At 42.1% G+C, this 20,815-nt stretch overlaps 1 protein-coding gene across 2 annotated transcripts in view; it reads left to right on the forward strand.

Moving 5' to 3' along the window:
* FNBP4 (formin binding protein 4) overlaps positions 1–20,815 on the forward strand; it is a 54,189-nt gene that overhangs the window by 13,163 nt on the left and 20,211 nt on the right. For both annotated transcript variants that reach the window (XM_012452584.3, XM_012452585.3), the window contains exons 4-12: positions 1,936–2,122; positions 3,609–3,756; positions 3,863–3,980; positions 6,440–6,778; positions 7,968–8,178; positions 13,627–13,751; positions 15,938–16,042; positions 17,349–17,482; positions 18,458–18,645. In XM_012452584.3, the coding sequence (XP_012308007.2) occupies positions 1,936–2,122; positions 3,609–3,756; positions 3,863–3,980; positions 6,440–6,778; positions 7,968–8,178; positions 13,627–13,751; positions 15,938–16,042; positions 17,349–17,482; positions 18,458–18,645 (1,555 nt within the window). The remainder of the gene's footprint in view (positions 1–1,935; positions 2,123–3,608; positions 3,757–3,862; positions 3,981–6,439; positions 6,779–7,967; positions 8,179–13,626; positions 13,752–15,937; positions 16,043–17,348; positions 17,483–18,457; positions 18,646–20,815) is intronic.

Here is a 20,815-nt window from a genome sequence, read left to right on the forward strand (position 1 = left end):
GGGTCTCACTGTCACCCAGGCTGGAGTGTGCTGGCATGATGTTGGCCCACTACAACCTCTGCCACCCGGGTTCAAGCAATTCTTTCACCTCAGCCTCTTGAGTAGCTGGGAATAAAGACATGTGCCACCATGCCCGATGATATTTGTACTATTATTATTATTTTATTTTTTTTGACAGAATCACTCTGTCACCCAGGCTGGCATGTAGTACTATGATCTCAGCTCACTACAACCTCTGTCTCTTGGACTGGAGTGATTCTCGTGCCTCAGCCTCCTGAGTAGCTGGGATTACAGGCGTCTATCACCACGTCTGGCTAATTTTTGTATTTTTAGTTTAGACATGTTTTCACCGTGTTGGCCAGGCTGGTTTTGAACTCCTGACCTCAGGTGATCTACCCACTTTGGCCTCCCAGATTGCTGGGATTACAGGTGTGAGCCACCGTGCCCTGCCTAATTTTATTTTATTTTTTGTTTTGTTTTGCTTTGAGACAGAATCTCACTTTGTCTCCCAGGCTGGAGTCCAGTGGTGCAATCTCAGCTTACTGCAACCTCTGTCTCCTGGGTTCAAGCGATTCTCCTGTCTCAGCCTTCTGAATTTTGGGGACTATAGGTGCCCGCCACCACACCTGACTAATTTTTGTATTTTTAATAGAGACGGGATTTCTCCGTGTTGGCCAGGTTGATCTTGAACTCCTGACCTCAGGTGATCCACCCGCCTCAGCCTCCTAAAGTGCTGGGATTACAGGAGTGAGACACCATGCCCGGCCCCTAATTTTTGTATTTTTAGTAGAAGTGGGGTTTCACCATGTTGGTCAGGCTGTTCTTGAATTCCTAACCTCAAGTGATCCACCTTCCTCAGCCTCCCAAAGTGCTGGGGCTACAGGACTGTGCCCGATGTGTGTGTGGATTTTTATTTTATTTTATTTATTTATTTATTTATTTATTTATTTATTTATTTATTTATTTATTTTTTGAGACGGAGTTTCGCTCTTGTTACCCAGGCTGGAGTGCAATGGCGCGATCTCGGCTCACCACAACCTCCGCCTCCTGGGTTCAGGCAATTCTCCTGCCTCAGCCTCCTGAGTAGCTGGGATTACAGGCACACGCCACCATGCCCAGCTAATTTTTTGTATTTTTAGTAGAGACGGGGTTTCACCATGTTGACCAGGATGGTCTCGATCTCTTGACCTCGTGATCCACCCGTCTCGGCCTCCCGAAGTGCTGGGATTACAGGCGTGAGCCACCGCGCCCGGCCCTATTTATTTATTTTTTGAGACGGAGTTTCGCTCTTGTTACCCAGGCTGTAGTGTAATGGCACGATCTCGGCTCACCGCAACCTCCGCCTCCTGGGTTCAGGCAATTCTCCTGCCTCAGCCTCCTGAGTAGCTGGGATTACAGGCACGTGCCACCATGCCCAGCTAATTTTTTGTATTTTTAGTAGAGACGGGGTTTCACCATGTTGACCAAGATGGTCTCGATCTCTTGACCTCGTGATCTACCCGCCTCCGCCTCCCAAAGTGCTGGGATTACAGGCGTGAGCCACCACACCCGGCCCGGATTTTTTTTTTTTTTTTTTTTTTTCAGGCACTCTCTCTCTCTTGCCCAGGCTGGAGTGCAGTGGCGTGATTTTGGCTCACTGCAACCTCTACCTCCCAGTTCAAGCAATTCTCCTGCCTCAGCCTCCCGTTTAACTGGGATTATAGGCATGTGCCACTGCACCCAGCTATTTTTTTGTATTTTTAGTAGATACGGAGTTTCACTGTGTTAGCCAAGATGTTCTCAATCTGACCTTGTGATCCGCCAACCTGGCTTCCCAAAGCTCCAGGGCCACTTGTGCCTGGCTCATGTATAGATTTTTTAAAAAGTAATTGCCATTTTCTTAATTTTCTTGTTTTTGATATAGTTATTGCATTTGTTACTCTTTTGATTCTGAAGGAGATCGATGCCATAACAGCTCCTCAGCCTGCAGCTCCTGTAGGAGCTTCTGCTCCACCTCCAACTCCACCTCGACCAGAGCCAAAGGAAGCAGCAACATCTGCCCTTTCTTCCTCTACTTCAAATGGAACAGACTCCACCCAAACATCTGGATGGCAGTATGATACTCAGTGTTCACTGGCAGGAGGTAAACTTGATCCTTTGATTTTTAAAGAAATCTAAAGTGCAGTCTTCAAAGGGATTCTAGGCATTCACTTTTCTAAAGATAAAAGCCTAGATGCTTTAAGCTTAGACTTTAGGATTCTGTCTTTTTATTTTTTTGGAGATGGAGTTTTGCTCTTGTTGCCCAGCCTGGAGTGCAATGGTGCGATCTCGGCTTGCTGCAGTGTCCGCCTCCCAGGTTCAGGTGATTCACCTGCCTGAGCCTCCCTAGTAGCTGGGATTACAGGAGTGCACCACCACGCCTGGCTCATTTTTGCTTTTTTAGTAGAGGTGGGGTTTCACCGTTTTGGTTAGGCTGGTCTCCAACTCCTGACTGACCTCAGGTGATCCACCTGCCCTGGCCTCCCAAAATGCTGGGATTACAGGCCTGAGCCACTGCACCAGACCTCTGTCTTTTTAAATACAGTATGTCAAAGATGGTGGGTAGGATAGTAGGCTCTGAAAACTTGGAGGGTGTAATTTTTCTTTTAAAAAGTAATTGCTTGTCCCTTTTTCTTTTTGGGACAGAGTATTGCCCTATTCCCGGGCACCAGGCTGGAGTGCAATGGCGCGATCTTGGCTCACTGCAACCTCCGCCTCCCGGGTTCAAGCAATTCTCCTGCCTCAGCCTCCTGAGTAACTGGGACTACAGGCACATGCCAACACGCCCAGCTAATTTTTGTATTTTTAGTAGAGACAGGATTTCACCATGTTGGCCAGGATGGTCTCTATTCTTGACCTCATGGTCTGCCTGCCTCGGCCTCCCAAAGTGCTGGGATTACAGGCGTGAGCCGCCGCGCTCAACCAGTTGCCTGTCCTTTTAACCAGTAGCCGATTATGCCAGGCGAATAAGAAAAGCCATGATATTCAAAGTATTTTCGGTACATTTTAAAAAAAGCAAACTGCTTTTTAATTTTTTTATTTTTATTTTTATTTTATTATTATATTTTTTTTAAGTCAGGGTTTCACCATGTTAGTCAGGCTGGTCTTGGACTCCCCACCTCAGGTGATCTGCCCTCCTTGGCCTCCAAAGTGCTTGGATTACAGGTGTGAGCCACCACACCCGGCCACAAACTGTGGCCATAGTTTTTAAAAAACTATGTGTGCAAAGGTGACTCTAAATGTTAGGTATTGAGAAAATAATTCTTGGTGTTAGACCAGTGGTTCTCAACTGGAATTGGGGGGTTCTTCTACAGAATATTTGACAATGTCTGTCAATGTTTTTTATTGTCACATGTAGGAGGCAGGGTGGTTGGGAGTGCTACTGTTTGTAGTGGACAGAGGCCAGAGGTACTTCTAAATTCTCTACATAGGATTGGCCCCCCCACCCCCTGACAAAAAAGACTTATCAGTCCAAAATGTTAACAGTGCTAAGTTTTGAGAAACTGTTAGGGGATTGTGGCTTTTGAGCCTATACATAAGCCAGAATTGTAGAGGGATTTGTGCTTAAAATTTGTTTCATTTTCTTCTAGTCGGAATTGAGATGGGAGATTGGCAGGAAGTCTGGGATGAAAACACGGGATGCTATTATTATTGGAACACACAAACAAATGAAGTGACTTGGGAATTACCCCAATATCTTGCCACCCAGGTACAGGGATTACAACATTACCAGCCCAGGTAAGAATAAATTCTTCTAAGAAATTGCCTAGAAGGAAATTGAAGTCTTATCTTTTGCTCATAGTATTTGTCTTGTATTTCTCTTGCTAAGTATATATTTTTTTAGTTCTGCGCCAGGTGCTGAAGCTAGTTTTGTGGTAAATACAGACATATATACTAAGGAGAAAATTTCTGTTTCCGGTAGTAAAAGTGGACCAGTCATAGCCAAGCGAGAAGTTAAAAAGGTCAGTGTTGAAACTTACTTCATTTGCTTATTTTCAAATCTAACGAACGTTACTTTGAGCACAGGAATAGAAACCTTCTCTTAATATTTTATACCGTATATGTGAAATAGGATCCATTTCATAAAGTTTCACTTCATTTGTTTTGTATATTATGTACTTTATAGCAGTTACCCAGTTCACTGTTTTTTGTTTTGTTTTGTTTTGAGGCAGAGTCTAGCTCTGTTGCCCAGGTTGGAGTGTACTGGCACGATCTCGGCTCGCTGCAACGTCTGCTGCCCAGGTTCAAGCAATTCTGCCTCAGCCTTCTGAGTAGCTGGGATTATAGTTCACTTGCCACTGTGCCCGGCTAATTTTTGTATTTTTAGTGGAGATCGGGTTTCATCATGTTGGCCAGGCTGGTCTTGATCTTCTGACCTTGTGATCCACCCAAAGTGCTGGGATTACAGGGGTAAGCCACCTCGCCCAGGTTTTTTTTTTTTTGATATATGGAGTCTAGTTCTGTTGCCCGGGCTGGAGTGCAGTCGCGCTGTCTCAGCTCACTGCAACCTCCACCTCCCTGGCTCAAGTGATTCTCCTGCCTCAGCCTCCCGAGTAGCTGGGATTATAGGCACTCACCACCAAGCCCAGTTAATTTTTGTATTTTTATTAGAAACCGAGTTTCACCATATTGGCCATGCTGGTGTCAAACTCTTGATCTCAGATATCTGTCTGCCTTGGTCTTCCAAAGTGCTGGGATTACAGGTGTGAGCCACCGCCCAGCAGTTTTTCTATTTTTTTAGTAGAGACAGGGTTTCACCATATTGGTCAGGCTGGTCTTGAACTCCTGACCTCAAGTGAGCCACCTGCCTCAGACTCCCGAAGAGCTGGGATTCCAGATGCGAGCCACTGCGCCTGGCCTTTTTATTTACTTATTTCTGAGACGGGATCTGACTCTGTCACCCAGGCTGGAGTACAGTGGATCAGCCATGGCTAACTGCAGATTTACTCTCCCGAGCTCAAGCAATCCTGCCTGGGACTTGCTGGGACTACATGTATGCACCACCATACCCGACTTTTTTTTTTTTTTTTTTTTTGAGACGGAGTTTCGCTCTTGTTACCCAGGCTGGAGTGCAATGGCGCGATCTCAGCTCACCGCAACCTCCGCCTCCTGGGTTCAGGCAATTCTCTTGCTTCAGCCTCCTGAGTAGCTGGGATTACAGACACACGTCACCACGCCCAGCTAATTTTTTTGTACTTTTTTTTAGTAGAGACGGGGTTTCACCATGTTGACCAGGATGGTCTCGATCTCTTGACCTCGTGATCCACCCGCCTCGGCCTCCCAAAGTGCTGGGATTACAGGCGTGAGCCACCGCACCTGGCTCGACTTTTTTTTTATTTTTGAGAGATGAAGTCTTACCATGTTGCCCAGACAGGTCTCAAAACTCCTGAGCTCCTTCTGCTTTGGCCTCCCAAAGTGCTTACATTATAGGTGTGAGCTACTGCATCTAGCTAAAAAAAAAAATACTTTAAAATAATACAATCGAGCTAGGCACAGTGGCTCACACCTGTAATCCCAGCACTTCTGGAAGCCAAGGTGGGCAGATCACTTGAGGTCAGAAATAGTTCGCTTTAGTCTAAATCACCTTCATGGCATACCTACTACATTTTCTCATCAGGCCAGGTGTGGTGGCTCACGCCTGTAATCCCAGTACCTTGAGAGGCAGAGGCGGGCAGATCACCTGAGGTCAGGAGTTCAAGACCAGCCTGGCCAACATGGTGAAACCCTGTCTCTACTAAAAATGCAAAAAAAATTAGCCAAGCATGGTGGTACACACCTGTAATCCCAGCTACTTAGGAGGCTGAGGCAGGGGAATTACTTGAACCCAGGAGGCAGAGGTTGCAGTGCGCTGATATCTTGCCATTGCACTCCAGTCTGGGCAACGAGAGCGAGACTTCGTCTCAAAAAAAAAAAAAAAAAAAAAAAAAATCTGGGTGTGGTGGCACATTCCTGTAATCTTGGCTACTTGGGAAGCTGAGTCAGGGGAATCGCTGGAACCCGGGAGGCAGAAGTTGCAGTAACTTGAGATCACGCAACTGCACTCCTGGGCAACAGAGTGGGACTCTCAAAACAAAAAAAAAATTCTCATCATACAAAAGAAGGTAAAGCTTTATCCAGTCATGTGATGAACTGACAAAATACTGATGTTAAATCTATCTCTATTTATACTTGTCTGCCTTTTGACATCCTGAGAATAGCAAGGAGGATATATTTGGATCCCACCTAGAGCTAGGCTCTAATTCAATCAATGTCTTTCTAAAGTAATATGTAATGATATAAATATATACTTACCTGTTGGGAGTAAGTGGCTTTTATCCTCAGTATTCAGCTACTGAAAACAGTTAATATTAACAATTGAATGTATATACAGGTGAGATTTCTTTAAGAATTAAATGAGACTAAATTATTTTGTTCTTTATAGGAAGTAAATGAAGGAATTCAGGCTCTCTCAAATAGTGAGGAGGAGAAGAAAGGGGTGGCAGCATCACTACTTGCTCCTTTATTGCCTGAGGGAATAAAAGAAGAAGAAGAGAGATGGAGAAGAAAAGTAATTTGTAAAGAAGAGCCAGTTTCAGAAGTAAAAGAAATAAGTACAACAGTAGAAGAAGCAACGACAATAGTAAAGCCACAGGAAATTATGTTGGACAATATAGAAGACCCTTCTCAGGAGGATCTTTGCAGTGTTGTCCAATCTGGAGAAAGTGAGGAAGAAGAGGAACAAGATACCCTTGAACTAGAGCTAGTTTTGGAAAGGAAAAAAGTAAGCTTTTCAAAGTTATTTCAAATATGTTTTTTCCTCAGTACTCAGGGATCATTGTGCTTGACTTACAAGCATTATTGGGGTTTTGTTTTTTTATCCCATTATCTGGTTGTGTTGAGGCTTATGCAGCAAAAACTTTAAACTACACAGTTGTAAGTTTTTGGTCCTTGATGATGCTTTTGATAGCTGACAATCATTAAAAATGGGTACCAGAAAAAAATAGGATGAGTAAGACCTACTATTTGATAGCACAGTAGGGTGACTGTAGTCAATAATAGTTGTATATTTTAAAATATCTTTAAAGAATGGAGTTGGATTATTTGTAATTCAAAGGATAAATGCTTGAGGGGATGGTTATCCCATTCTCCATGATGTGCTTTTTTCACATTACATGCTTGTGTCAGAACATCTCAAACCCCATAAATAAATACACCTACTCTGTACCCACAAAAAATTTATAAAATTAAAAAAAAAAAATTGAGTAGGCCAAGTGCAGTGGCTCATGTCTGTAATCCCCAAATTTTGGGAGCCTGAGCAGGAGATCACTTGAGTTCAGCAGTTGAGACCAATGTGAGAAACATACCCAGATATCATTTCTTATTAAAAAAGAAAAAACACTTGTGATGACATGTGTCTGTAGTCCCAGCTACCTGGAAGGCTGAGGTGGGAGGTTAGCTTGAGCTCAGGAGATTGAAGCTGCAGTGAGCCGTGGTCATGCCACTGCACTCCAGCCTGGGCAACAGAGGAAGATCCTGTCTCCAAAAATAAATATCTGCTTCTGGCTAGGTACAGTGGCTTACGCCTGTAATCCCAGCACTCTGGGAGGCAGAAGTGGGCGGATTACCTGAGGTCAGGACTTCGAGAACAACCTGACCAACTTGGAGAAACTCCGTCTTACTAAAAATACAATATTAGCTAGATGTGGTGGTGCATGGCTGTAATCCTGGCTACCTGGGAGGCTAAGGCGGAGAATTGCTTGAACCTGGGAGGTGGAGGTTGCGATGAGCCCAGATCACGCCATTGCACTGCAGCCTGGGCGATAAGAACGAAACTCCGTCTCAAAAAAAGAAAAAAATGCTTCCTGTTCTCAAAGGATTTAAATTTCAACAACATAGTCATGGCTATTATTCTGCTTAGACATATTGATAAGCAGTTAATGACACTAACTTAATTGTCACATTCTTTGTAGGCAGAGTTGCGAGCCTTGGAGGAAGGAGATGGTAGTGTGTCAGGGTCTAGTCCACGTTCTGATGTCAGCCAGCCAGCATCTCAAGATGGAATGCGTAGGCTTATGTCTAAAAGAGGAAAATGGAAGATGTTTGTCCGAGCTACCAGTCCCGAATCTACCAGCAGGAGTTCTAGTAAAACTGGACAAGATACTCCAGAAAATGGAGAGACTGGTAATTTATGCTTTACATTAAACTTTAGAATTGAAAGATGTAGAGGGGAAGGAAACTCTTTTTTCGTTTTTAACAAAACAGGAGATTTTACTTCTACCCTTTGGGAGAAATAGTGGGAAGAAAGCTTCCGTCTACTGCTCTACTTTTTCCTGTTCTATTTCTTGTAAAGGAGTAAGAGTCTAAGAGGCTGACATCTGCTGGGTGCTATATTCAGAGCCCAGTCCCATTTCTTCTTTCTTTGTCTACATTGTCCAGCCTCTGGGTGGGTGGATAGAGATTTTGGTTATGTCGTGAGGACCCAAGTTGTCTTCATTTACGGTAACGAGGACCTTACCCTTTATTCATGGTAAAGTCAGAGAGATCCTGCTGCGTTTTTCAGTCTATTTTCAGAGATCCCCCTGGATAAAGCTAATATTTTAATCTCCATTTGACCTAAATTCTCCTTTGTTTTTGAGACAGTCCCACACTTTTGCCCAGGCTGGAGTGCAATGGCGTAATCTCGGCTCACTGCAAACTCTGCTTCCCAGATTCTCCTGCCTCGGTCTCCCAAGTAGCTGAGATTACAGGTGCCGACCACCACGCCTGGCTAATTTTTTGTATTTTTAGTAGGGAAGGGGTTTCGCCATGTTAGCCAGGCTGGTTTCGAACTTCTGACCTCAGGTGATCGGCCTGCTTCCACCTCCCAAAGTGCTGGGATTACAGGTGTGAGCCAATCACGCCTAGCGAATTTTTTTCTTTTCAGTTGGCAGTTCAGAAGAGAATAAAGGAAAATTCTGTAAATCCTATTTATCTTTTCATTATTATTTCTCTCTACCCCTGTGGTCCATTCTTTTTCTTTCTTTCATTTTTTTGGGATGGAATCTCGCTCTGTCCCCCAGGCTGGAGTGCAGTGGTATAATCTCTGCTCATTGCAACCTCCACCTCCAGGTTCAAGAGATTCTCTGCCTCAGCCTCCCAAGTAGCTGGGATTACAGGCATGCACCACCATGCCCAGCTAATTTTTTTTCTTTCTTTCTTTCTTTTTTTTTTTAAGAACAGAGTTTCGCTCTTGTTGCCCAGGCTGGTGTATAGTGGCGTGATCTCCACCTCCTGGGTTCAAGCGATTCTCCTGCCTCAATCCCCTGAGTAGCTGGGATTACAGGTGCCCACCACCACACCCACCTAATTTTTGTATTTTTCAGTAGAGACGGGGTTTCACCATGTTGGTCAGGCTGGTCTCAGACTCAACCTGGTGATCTATCTGCCTTGGCCTCCCAAAATGGTAGGATTACAGGCGTGAGCCACTGCGCCCAGCCTAATTTTTGTGCTTTTAGTAGAGATGATTTTCACCATTTTAGCGAGACTGGTCTCAAACTCCTAACCTCAGGTGATCTGCCCACCTCGGCCATCCAAAGTGCTAGGATTACAGGCGTGAGCTACTGCGCCTGGCTATTTTCTCTATCCTTTATATACGTATGTCCATCCAGACCTTTTTTTTTTTTTTTTTCCCTAATAGAGATAGGGTTTCACCATGTTGGTCAGGCTGGTCTCGAACTCCTGACTTCAGGTGATCCACCCGCCTTGGCCTCCCAAAGTGCTGAGATTACAGGTGTGAGCCACCATGCCTGGCTGACCATTTTCTTTATATGTGTTTATAGTTAGGTATGTATGAGTGTGTTTGTGTGTATATATGTAAATTTTACCATATATGAGAGCATGTAGATTGTTAGGCAACATACAGTTTTTACTTAATTACATGCCTTAAAAATTGTATTAATCATTGTTTATTGGTTAAAACTGAGTGGTATAGAAGTGTGTATTTAACCCTTGTTACTGGTGATGGACATTTAAATTGTGTCCATGTTTCACTCTAAAAAATTGCTGCATTTGTACTATGAACAAAAAACCCTATAGGGCACTTAAATGTCCATCAAAGTTGTGGTGTATTCTTACAAAGGAATACTAAGCAACAGTGACAAAATGAATGTTCCCACCAGGCACAGTGGCTCATGCCTGTAATCCCAGCACTTTGGGAGGCCAAGACAGGTGGATCACCTGAGGTCGGGAGTTTGAGACTAGCCTTTCCAATATGGGGAAACCCTATCTCTACTAAAAATGAAAAAATTTAGTCTGGTGTGGTGGTGCATGCCAGTAGTCCCAGCTACTCAGGAGGCTGAGGCAGGAAAATTGCTTGAACCTGGGAAGTGGAGGTTGCAGTGAGCCGAAATCCGTACCATTGCAACAAGCCTGGGCAACAAGAGTGAAAAACTCCATCTCAAAAAAAAAAAAAAGGCCGGGTGTGGTGGCTCACGCCTGTAATCCTAGCACTTTGGGAGGCCTAGGTGGGTGGATCACCTGAGGTCAGGAGTTCAAAACCAACCTGGCCATCATGGTGAAACCACATCTTTAAAAAAAAAAAAAAAATTAGCGTTCCATAATTATGTGTATCAGTGTGCTTTAATCATAGAAAAATAATATTTACTTTGGGAGGGCAAAGCAGGAGGATTGTTTGGAGGCCAGGTATCAAGACCAGCTTGTACAATGTAGCAAGACCCTGTCCCTGAAAAGTTTGAGGCAGCAGTGAGCTATGATTACATCAATACACTCCATCATAGGTGATCCAGCAATACCTTGCTTCAAAAGAAAAAGAAAAAAACAGACTGGGCACAGTGGCTCATACCTGTAATCCCAGCACTTTGGGATGCCAAGGCGGGTGGATCACCCTAGGTCCGGAGTTCAAGACCAGGCTGGTTAACATGATGAAACCCTGTCTCTACCAAAACTACAAAATGAGCTGGGTGTGGTAGTGCATGCCTATAATCCAAGGTGGGAGGCTGAGGCAGGAGAATGCTTGAACTGGGGAGTCAGAGATTGTGGTGAGCTGAGATGGCTCACCGCACTCCAGCTTCAGCAATATAGTGAGACTCCGTATCACAAAAAAAAAAAGGAAAGGAAAACAGTTATGTTGAACAAAAAAAGCCATGAAAAAATGCATATATTAATATTCTATGTATATAAATGCAGAAATAAGCAAAAATACTGTGCTTTGGCTGGGTGCGGTGACTCACCTCTGTAATCCCAGCACTTTGGGAGGCCAAGGCAGGCAGATCACTTTGAGGTCAGGATTTTGAGACCATCCTGGCCAACATGGTGAAACCCTGTTGCTACTAAAAATACAAAATTATCTGGGCATGGTGGTCCTCACCTGTAATCCCAGCTACATGGGAGGCTGAGGCAGGAGAATCATTTGAACCCAGGAGATGGAAGCTGCAGTGAGCAGAGTTCGTGCCACTGCACTTCAGCCTGGGTGACAGTGAGACTGTCCTGGGGAAAAATATATATAAGAATATATCTATATTGTGCTTAAAGAGCTATCCATGAGGAAGCTAAAGGAACATAATGACTGACACCATGAGGGTAGTGGTTTAATATTTTGATATTCTTTTTTGTTTTGTTTTGAGATGGAGTCTTGCTCTGTTGCCCAGGCTGGATTGCTGTGATCTTGGTTCACTGCAACTGCTGTCTCCTGGGTTCAGGTGATTCTCCTGCCTCAGCCTCTCAAGTAGCTGGGACTACAGGCACAAGCCATTTTTAGTTGAGACAGGGTTTCACTATGTTGGCCAGGCTGGTCAGTGTTTTGATGTTCTAATACGCCGTGTTATATTTACTTGATTTTTTTTTTTTTTGAGACTGGGTCTCACTCTGTCACCCAAGCTAGACTGCAGTGGCACGATCTTGGCTCACTGCAATCTCCACCTCCCAAGTTCAAGGGATTCTCCTGTGTCAGCCTCCCAAGTAGCTGAGATTACAGGCATACGCCACCATGCCCAGCTAATTTTTGTATTTTTAGTAGAGACGGAGGATTTCACCATGTTGGCCAGGCTGGTCTCAAACTCCTGAGCTCGGGTGATCAGCCCATCTCTGCTTCCCACAAGTGCTGGGATTGCAGGCGTGAGCCACTGTGACTGGCCTATTTACTTGAATTTTTTTTTTTAAGAGAAAGAAATTTACTGTCACCCAGGCTGGAATGCAGTTGACATAATCATAAAGCAACTTTGAATTCCTGGGCTCAAGTAATGCTCCTGCCTCACCCTCCCAAAGTACTGGAATCATAGGCTTGCGCCACCTCACTGAGCTGGTTTTATTCTTTGTTATATGCATTTTGTTTCACAATAAATAATACTTGTAAACATCATGTTGAATATATTTTATTATGCACATCTTAGTTTCACAGCAGTAAAGATTCCTAGTGTTAAATTGCTAGCTTAAAGGGGTATGTACATTCTAACTTAACAGATCCTGCTTACTTACCCTCCAAAACATTCTAGTATTAAACTCTAGCCATCCTTAAAATTGTTAAATTCTTGTTCCTATCACCAGATAGAAGACTTTGAATATACATTGGCATTCAAAATTAATAAATGGGATTAATGAAAAGATTTTAGTGCAGACAATTTGATAATAAAGAGAGAATATTAATGATCAGATAAATGGAGATCCAGGCTATTATATTATAAGGTTAAGGACTTAATATAAAGTTTTAGGCCAGATACATTGGCTCACACCTTTAATCCCAGCATTTTGGTAGGCTGAGGCAGGAGGATTACTTGAGCCCAAGAGTTCCAGACCAACCTTGGCAACACTGAGAGACTTTGTCTCTACTACTTGGGAGGCTGAGGTGGAAGGATCCCTTGAGGGTAGGAGATTGAGATTATAGTGAGCCTATATCATGACACTGCAGTCCAGTCTGGTCAACAGAATGGGACTGTCTCTAAAAAATAATAATGATAATAATGATGCTCTGATTTTGAGCACCTTACCTATGTTAAAGAATTGTCACATGTCTCAGGCTTGCTGTCTGGCTATTATAAGTAATTGAAGCAGTGGTATTCTGAAAGAGAAGGTTGGAAAAGATCTTACGGAGAAAGGGAAAGCAGAAACTACACATTAATTTGATAGAATAAATTTTATTTATAGATGTATTTTAAGAAAGTTGATTATAAAGGATTGTTTGTTTGTTTGTTTTGAGACAGTTTCACACTGTTGCCCAGGCTGGAGTGCAGTGGCACGATCTTGTCTTACTGCAACCTTCACCTCCCAGGTTCAAGCGATTCTCCTGCCGGGGACTACAGGCGTGTGCCACCATGCCCAACTAATTTTTTGTAATTTTAGTAGAGATGGGGTTTCACTGTGTTGGCCAGGACAGTCCCGATCTCTTGACCTCATGAACCGCCCACCTCGGCCTCCCAAAGTGCTGGGATTACAGGCATGAGGCACCACGCCTGGCCCTGGATTTGTTGCTTATAAAGGCAGTAGGCTGATTAGCTACAAGGGTTTTAACAAGTAAATAAAACAGGTGAGAGGAAAAGAACTAATAATCTTTTGCAGGTATCTGCTATGGGGTAAGATAAATATAGTGCTCTTTAAGTATTGGTACTTCAGTTTAATTTCCCATGTTTTCTTTTACAGTAATTGGTGCTGAAAATTCAGAAAAAATAGATGAGAATTCAGATAAAGAGGTGGAAGTAGAAGAATCTCCAGAGAAAATAAAAGTACAGACAACACCAAAAGTAGAAGAAGAACAGGATTTGAAAGTATGTATATTACTTAATGCAACTTTACAATTTTGTTTAAGTTTATATATATTTTTTTAGGTGAAGTCTCACTCTGTTGCCCAGGCCAGAGTGCAGTGGTGCAGTCTTGGCTCATTGCAACCTCCACCTCCCAGGTTTAAGCAATTCTTCTTCCTCAGCCTCCCAGGTACCTGGGATTACAGGTGTGTGCCACCACGCCTGGCTTATTTTTTGTGTTTTTAGTAGAGACAGAGTTTCATCATGTTGGTTAGGCTGGTCTTGAACTCCTGACCTCAGGTAACCCACCCAGCTCAGCCTCCCACAGTACTGGGATTAAAGGTATAAGCCACCATGCCTGGCACATCAATTTTTTTTTTAATGCCAGTCATTAAACTGCTTTGTGTTAGCAAGTAGTAAAAGTAATCTTTACTGTTTCCAAACCTAAATTGTTTACTTAGTTAGGTGAAAAGATCATGTTTAAGTCTGAAATAATGACTTATAAGGCTGACTTGATGCTGAGAAATTATTTAAAATTCTAAATGCTTAAATGCTTTCTTCAAATTAAGCCTCTCTTTGAGAAGCAGTAGCTTATAGGCTTCTCTAGTTTTGGAGAAAAGTCACAGATTTAATTCCTGTGTGACATACTTGCCTTTACACAAAGGCAAATTTAGATTGAATTGCTTTTTTTTTTTTCTTTCAGAGATGGGGTTTCCTCACTTTGGCCAGGCTGGTCTCGAACTCCTGACCTCGTGATCCTCCCGCCTCGGCCTCCCAAAGTGCTAGGATTACAGGCATGAGCCACCGGGCCTAGATCCGAATTGCATTTCTAACCTAATCTCATGGGAGAGTTGGGTCAAATAAGTATTGGCTATTTAAGGGTGGTCTGTTGGGAGAACCACTTAACGTATTCTTTTGACTTGAAAGAGTATCCAGTTACTTGTTGGGAACAACCAAATAGAAGGGACTGGGATAATTAATTTTGTTTCAGCCTTCAGCAGGTGGCTAATATAAGCAATTAATGGATAAATGGCAGTTTGACAATACTGGTATTTATATCATTCAGGATCTATTTTTTGCAGCTTTGTTGAGCTGTAATTGACTACATAAATATCTTCCATGTACTATGTGATAATTTGTTATATGTATATATTATGATATGATTATCACAGACCAGGTAAATTAACTTACATGTCACCTTACCTTGCAGAGTTGTCTTGTGTGTGTATATGGGGATAACACTTAAAATCTATGCTCTTAACAAATTTCAAGTATACAATACAGTATTGCTAACTGTAGTCACCATGCTGTATTTTAGATTCCCCAAATTTATTTTATTTTATTTTATTTATTTTTTTGAGACAGAGTCTTGCTTTTTCTCCAGGCAAGAGTGCAGTGGAGTGCAGTAGCATGACCTTGGCTCTCTGCAACCTCTGCCTCCCGGGTTCAAGCAATTCTGCCTCAGCCTCCCGAATAGCTGGGACTACAGGCGCTTGCCACCATGCCCAGCTAATTTTTGTATTTTCAGTAAAGATGGGGTTTCACCATGTTAGCCAAGATGGTTTTCATCTCTTGACTTCATACTTTCCTGCATCAGCTTCCCAAAGTGCTGGGATTACAGGTGTGAGCCACCACTCCTGGCCCCACAATTTATTTTATAACTGAAAGCTTGTATTCTTTGACCAGTATCTCCCCGTATCCCCCTCTTTCCAGCCCCTGGCAACCACCATTCTAATTCTACTCTTTGAGTTTAGCTTTTCGAAATTGGGATCCATTTGGAACTGTTGAATTCCATGTTGTATTAGAATGCATTATGATGGGCTGGGCACAGTGGCTCACATCTGTAATCTCAGCACTTTAGAAGACTGATGCGGGAGGATGGCTTGAGACCAGGAGTTCAGGAGCATCCTGGGCAATAGCAGCACCTTCATCTAAAAAAAAAATTATTTTAAATAATAAAAAAATGCATTATGATTATGTAGATATGCATTTGATTCCTGTGGACCTTCTGTCATTATTTGTCACTTTGTTATGTTTATTATGTTACTATAAATTAGAATTTTATATTCTGGATAACTAAATACAGCTGTTGGGGGAAGGCTGTTTATAGGCAGGCCCATATTTCTGATGTCTGTGTTAATGAAGGATTGTATATAATACAGAAAATATTATGGATTCTGGTTTCACTTTTTTTCTTTTCTACATTGTAGTTTCAGATTGGAGAACTGGCAAATACCCTGACAAGTAAATTTGAATTCCTAGGCATTAATAGACAATCCATCTCCAACTTTCATGTGCTGCTCTTACAGACTGAGGTAAGTTAGCCTTTTTTGGTATAAACAGTAAGTGTGTGAATTAAATGCCATATGTGTTATGACTCTGTCTTACATTTTAAACCTAAATTTAAATTTTTAACCTTGAAGCATAATTGAGCCAATAATCCAGGAAATAATAGCTTTTTTTCTCACAAATCAAAATTATATTCTGATGGTCAGATGAGACCATGTAATATTGAAGGTACTTTGTAATTGTTAAAGCATGATCAGTCTGTTTAAAAAGAAAAGTTGAGTCCTGTTTGTAACCTGCATACTTTACAAAATGGCAGGGCAGGATGAGGTAAGGAGCTCCTGTAGGAAGCTGGCTGATTTCCTTAAGAACTGAACCCTTGGCTGGGCACAGTGGCTCATGCCTGTAGTCCCAGCACTTTGGGAAGCTGAGGTGGGTGGATCACCTGAGGTTAGGAGTTGAGTTTGCAACTAGGCTGGCCACCATGGTGGTGAAACCCCATCTCTACTTAAAATACAGAAAATTAGCCAGCGTTGTGGTGGTCACCTGTAATTCCAGCTACTTGGCTACTCGGGAAGCTGAGGCAGGAGAATCGCTTGAACCTGAGAGGCAGAGGTTGCAGTGAGCCAAGATTGCGCCATTGCACTCCAGCCTGGGCAACGAGTGAAACTCCATCTCTTAAAGAAAAAAGGCTGAACCCACGGCTGGGCACAGTGCCTCACACCTATAATCCCAGCACTTTGGGAGGCTGAGGCAGGTGGATCACCTGAGGTCAGGAGTTTGAGACCAGCCTAGCTAATATGGTGAAGCCTGATCTCTACTAAAAATGCAAAATTAATTTTAAAAAAATCAACTCAGTAGTAGGTGCAATTAAAAAAAAAATACAAAATTATTTGGGCATGGTGGTGCATACCTGTTGTCTCAGCTACTTGGGCAGCTGAGGCAGGAGAATTGCTTGAACCCGGGAGGCAAATGTTGCAGTAAGCTGAGATTGCTCCACTGTACTGCAGCCTGGATGACAGAGCCAAACTCCATCTCAAAAAAAAAAAAAAAACCTACTGGGGAAACCAGTCTTAATAAGTCCAAAATGGAAGACAAAACTACTACTGCTCATTTTCACACATACTGGAGAGTTGGTAGTGTAAAAATATACTGGAGCCCAATTTCGTTTTTCAGAAATCTGCTGTGTACTTAAAGATGGACTTTCTTTTCCTCTCTGGTCTACTCTTCTGCCAGAGCATAGGGAGAAAGTCTTGGAGCAAAAGGCTTGTGTTCCCTTTGCCTGTGTCTCCCAACATATAATAAGTTTTTAACTTACTTCTCTGTTTATTCCAGACTCGAATTGCAGACTGGCGGGAAGGGGCTCTTAATGGAAACTACCTTAAACGAAAACTTCAGGATGCAGCAGAACAACTAAAACAGTATGAAATAAACGCCACTCCTAAAGGCTGGTCCTGCCACTGGGACAGGTACGCACTCTTCTCCCCTTTTCACCTTTCACCTTTGACATCTCAGACATGATTTGTGATCACCACCATCTGACGACATGACAGCCTGTCTGGAGACTGAGAGCAGCTGCAGTTAGCGGTGCTGGGCAGGCAAAGCACCGCAAGCACAAAGTTTGGCCAGCCACACTGGAGAAACAAAAGCAATGTTTAAAGTGTTCCATGTAACGGATTTTTTCCCAAGATACGGACAAAGCTGGTTTTTACTCTCCAGAGTGTTGCACGGAGTAGGGCGGGCTTGGGGGTTAAGCGCATGCGAGAGCTCTGTGCGCTTTACAGGACCTCTGGAAGCAACTACTCCTGATTAACATCGGTGAAGTTAAGGAAAACTTCGTGGCTGAAGATGTGAATGAAGAACAAGATTACTATCCTCTGCCAGCAGGTCAGATGAAAACATTTCTTTATATATTTGGCTTTTCTTGATTTTTTTTTCGTTATTTGAAATCTTTGCTCTTTTATTTTTCAGCTCCCAGATCCTCTCCCTCTCTTTAGCTTTCACTGTGTTTGATATCAAGAATATGAAATGTGAATTCCACGGTCCAAGAGGGGAAGAGTCACCTTTCACAAACTTCGTTGTTCTCTTCTTTGGAAGGGAAATTAGTGTTCTAGGAGATTGAGTCCCTTCATTAGTGAAACTTGAAGCCCTGTTATGCATTGGCAAAAAAACAAAAAAAAAAAGAAAAATGTTTCTAAGTCTCATCTGTTGGAGTGAGAGGGTTCAGGGCTGTATTCACAGAGTTGCTGGCAGTGCAAATAGCTTTGAATTATCCTTGGTTCTCCAGTCTCAATTGTCAAAGCTCTTTGTTGCCTTTGTGAATAGCAGTCCGTTAAGAGGTTCGTCCCTGTGAGAGCAGACTGCTGTCCTGGGATAGGACCGAATGGAAGTGTCTTTGTAGGAGAATGGGTTTTAAAACATGTGTTTTCTTTCTTGTAATTTAGGGATCATAGACGGTATTTCTATGTAAACGAACAATCGGGCGAGTCTCAGTGGGAGTTTCCAGATGGTGAAGAGGAAGAAGATGAAAGCCAAGCACAAGAAAGTAGAGACGAAACTCTTGCGAAACAGACATTGAAAGACAAAACTGGCACTGAATCAAATTCTACAGAATCCTCTGAAAATTCCACAGGTGGGATAATTTACCTTGTACTAATTGGGCAGAAATGACTTTAGAGAAAAAACTTACTAATTTATAGCATTAAAAGAGAAGATTTTATATCATAATAATGTAAGTTTCCGATTGAGAAATAGTGGTTTGAACTAAAACAAGGAATGCATGAGTTATTATGGTTGGAAATCAGCATACTTAGTGTTATCATGTATAAAACTATGCCCAAAAATGAAAAGATAAGCCAGTAGATTTTGATTTTAAAAGATTGTTTTATAACCATTCTATCGTGCCACTGACTAAGCTGTGGGTCTCCAAAAACAGGAATGCTAATTAGTGCTAAGGAACTAGATAGTTGAACTGTCAATATCTGTGGCATGCTGAGATTTGTTCTACATTTCTGTAAAACACAGTCTATTCATACTGCAACCTCATTTCTCACCTCCGCTAATCTTACAAAAAGTGTGGTTGGTACGAATCAAAATGATATGAAGAAATACCATTAGTACTTAAGAAAAGCAAAATAGTTGATCATTAAAAAATAACCAGCAATCTTCTAGGCTAAAACAATTGGAAATAGGATGGCTCATTCCATTTTTAAGGTTCTCTGAGAAGAATTTAATTTTGTTACATACATTTTTTTAAAAGATAGGCTTTCGGCTGGGCGCAGTGGCTCATGCCTGTAATTTGTAATCCCAGCACTTTGGGAAGTAGAGGTAGGCGGATCACCTGTGAGGTTGGGAGTTTGAGACCAACCTGACCAACATGGAGAAACCTCGTCTCTACTAAAAATACAAAATTAGCAGGGCGTTGTGGTGCATGCCTGTAATCGCAGCTACTCGAGAGGCTGAGGCAGGAGAATCGCTTGAACGTCGGAGGCGGAGGTTGTCGTGAGCTGAGATTGCACCATTGCTCTCCAGCCTGGGCAACAAGAGTGAAACTCCATCTCAAAAAAAAAGAGGAAAAAATCAAAACACCATCTCAAAAAAAAGAAAAAAGCAAAATTCCATCTCAAAAAAAAAAAAGAAGAAAAAAGTGAAACTCCTTCTCAAAAAAAAGTTCCTCTGAGGATCTGAAAGCTCTTCAGAAGAGCCTCGACTTGATTGCAACATCATTAAAGAAGTTTACCCCCTCTCAATCTCTCTTTCCTGGAATGACAAATATAATAATGAAGCATACTCAAGACTATAATTAACCAACTTTTTAATTTTTAGTTTTTAAAAATTTTCCAATGTGTAAAGAAATTTCCACCTTTTAATCGTAAAAATTGGTAGCTATTTGTTAAACTGATGGCATATGAAGGCAGGAGTCTATGAGTAGTTTCTAAAGTAATAGACCTTTGAAAATTTTAAAAAGTGAAATTTGTCAATAACAGAGTTAAGAGCTTAATTATTTTGTCTAATACTTACCAGAATTGGTGCTTATACTCTCCTGGCTCCCTGATCATAGTAGAAAAGCACTGGTAATGTACCAAATGAAACTGGTTGTGTGCCAGCTGATTTTGTTAACTTCTTAAATAACCTAGGAATCATCAGCAGGTCATGTACAACCCCAGTGATCATTTTACAACATAGTGAAAGGCTGATTTTATTCTACTTCACATTTTAGAAGTGCATTTTCTCAAGTTACAGGGTATTTTGCTTCCCTTTTTTATGAAGAGATTTTCTTTTGAATATTTTTCCTCTCTTTTGGTAGCAGTCATAGACGTATCTAATAATACATTGGTTATTTTTGTTTGCTTTTTAGTAGTTAATGAACTGAAGAGGCTTAATAGTGGTTCTGGATAGGTGGCTCCACTCCTGACCACTGTCAATGTCCCTTTCTTATGTGTTCCAAAGTTGAAAATTCTACTGTTATCAATTCTGAATGTTCTCTGAACATTTTAGATAAGTATTAAGCTGTTTTCTCCCTTTATGACACATATGGTGGTGGGTACTGTCTGGCAAAAGGTGGCTCTTGAGGCATTCCTATTTAATTAAAACAAAACTAGTGGTACTGTAGGAAAAAGCCACTGAGAAAACAGATTATATTCTTAAGCCTCTCTTTATTGAGAAGCTCTAGAATCATATTATAAACTTGATCAAAGTAAAATCCAATTATTATACTAAGGTCCGTGAGATTTAAGAGCGATAATCAACACTGTTCTAAGCCTATAAAGAGAGTTTACATGATATTTGCTCTCAGTCAGCAC

Source organism: Aotus nancymaae, unplaced genomic scaffold, assembly GCF_030222135.1.
Source record: "Aotus nancymaae isolate 86718 unplaced genomic scaffold, 86718_ANA_hifiasm-v0.15.2.pri h1tg000059l, whole genome shotgun sequence".
Lineage (NCBI taxonomy): Eukaryota > Metazoa > Chordata > Mammalia > Primates > Aotidae > Aotus > Aotus nancymaae.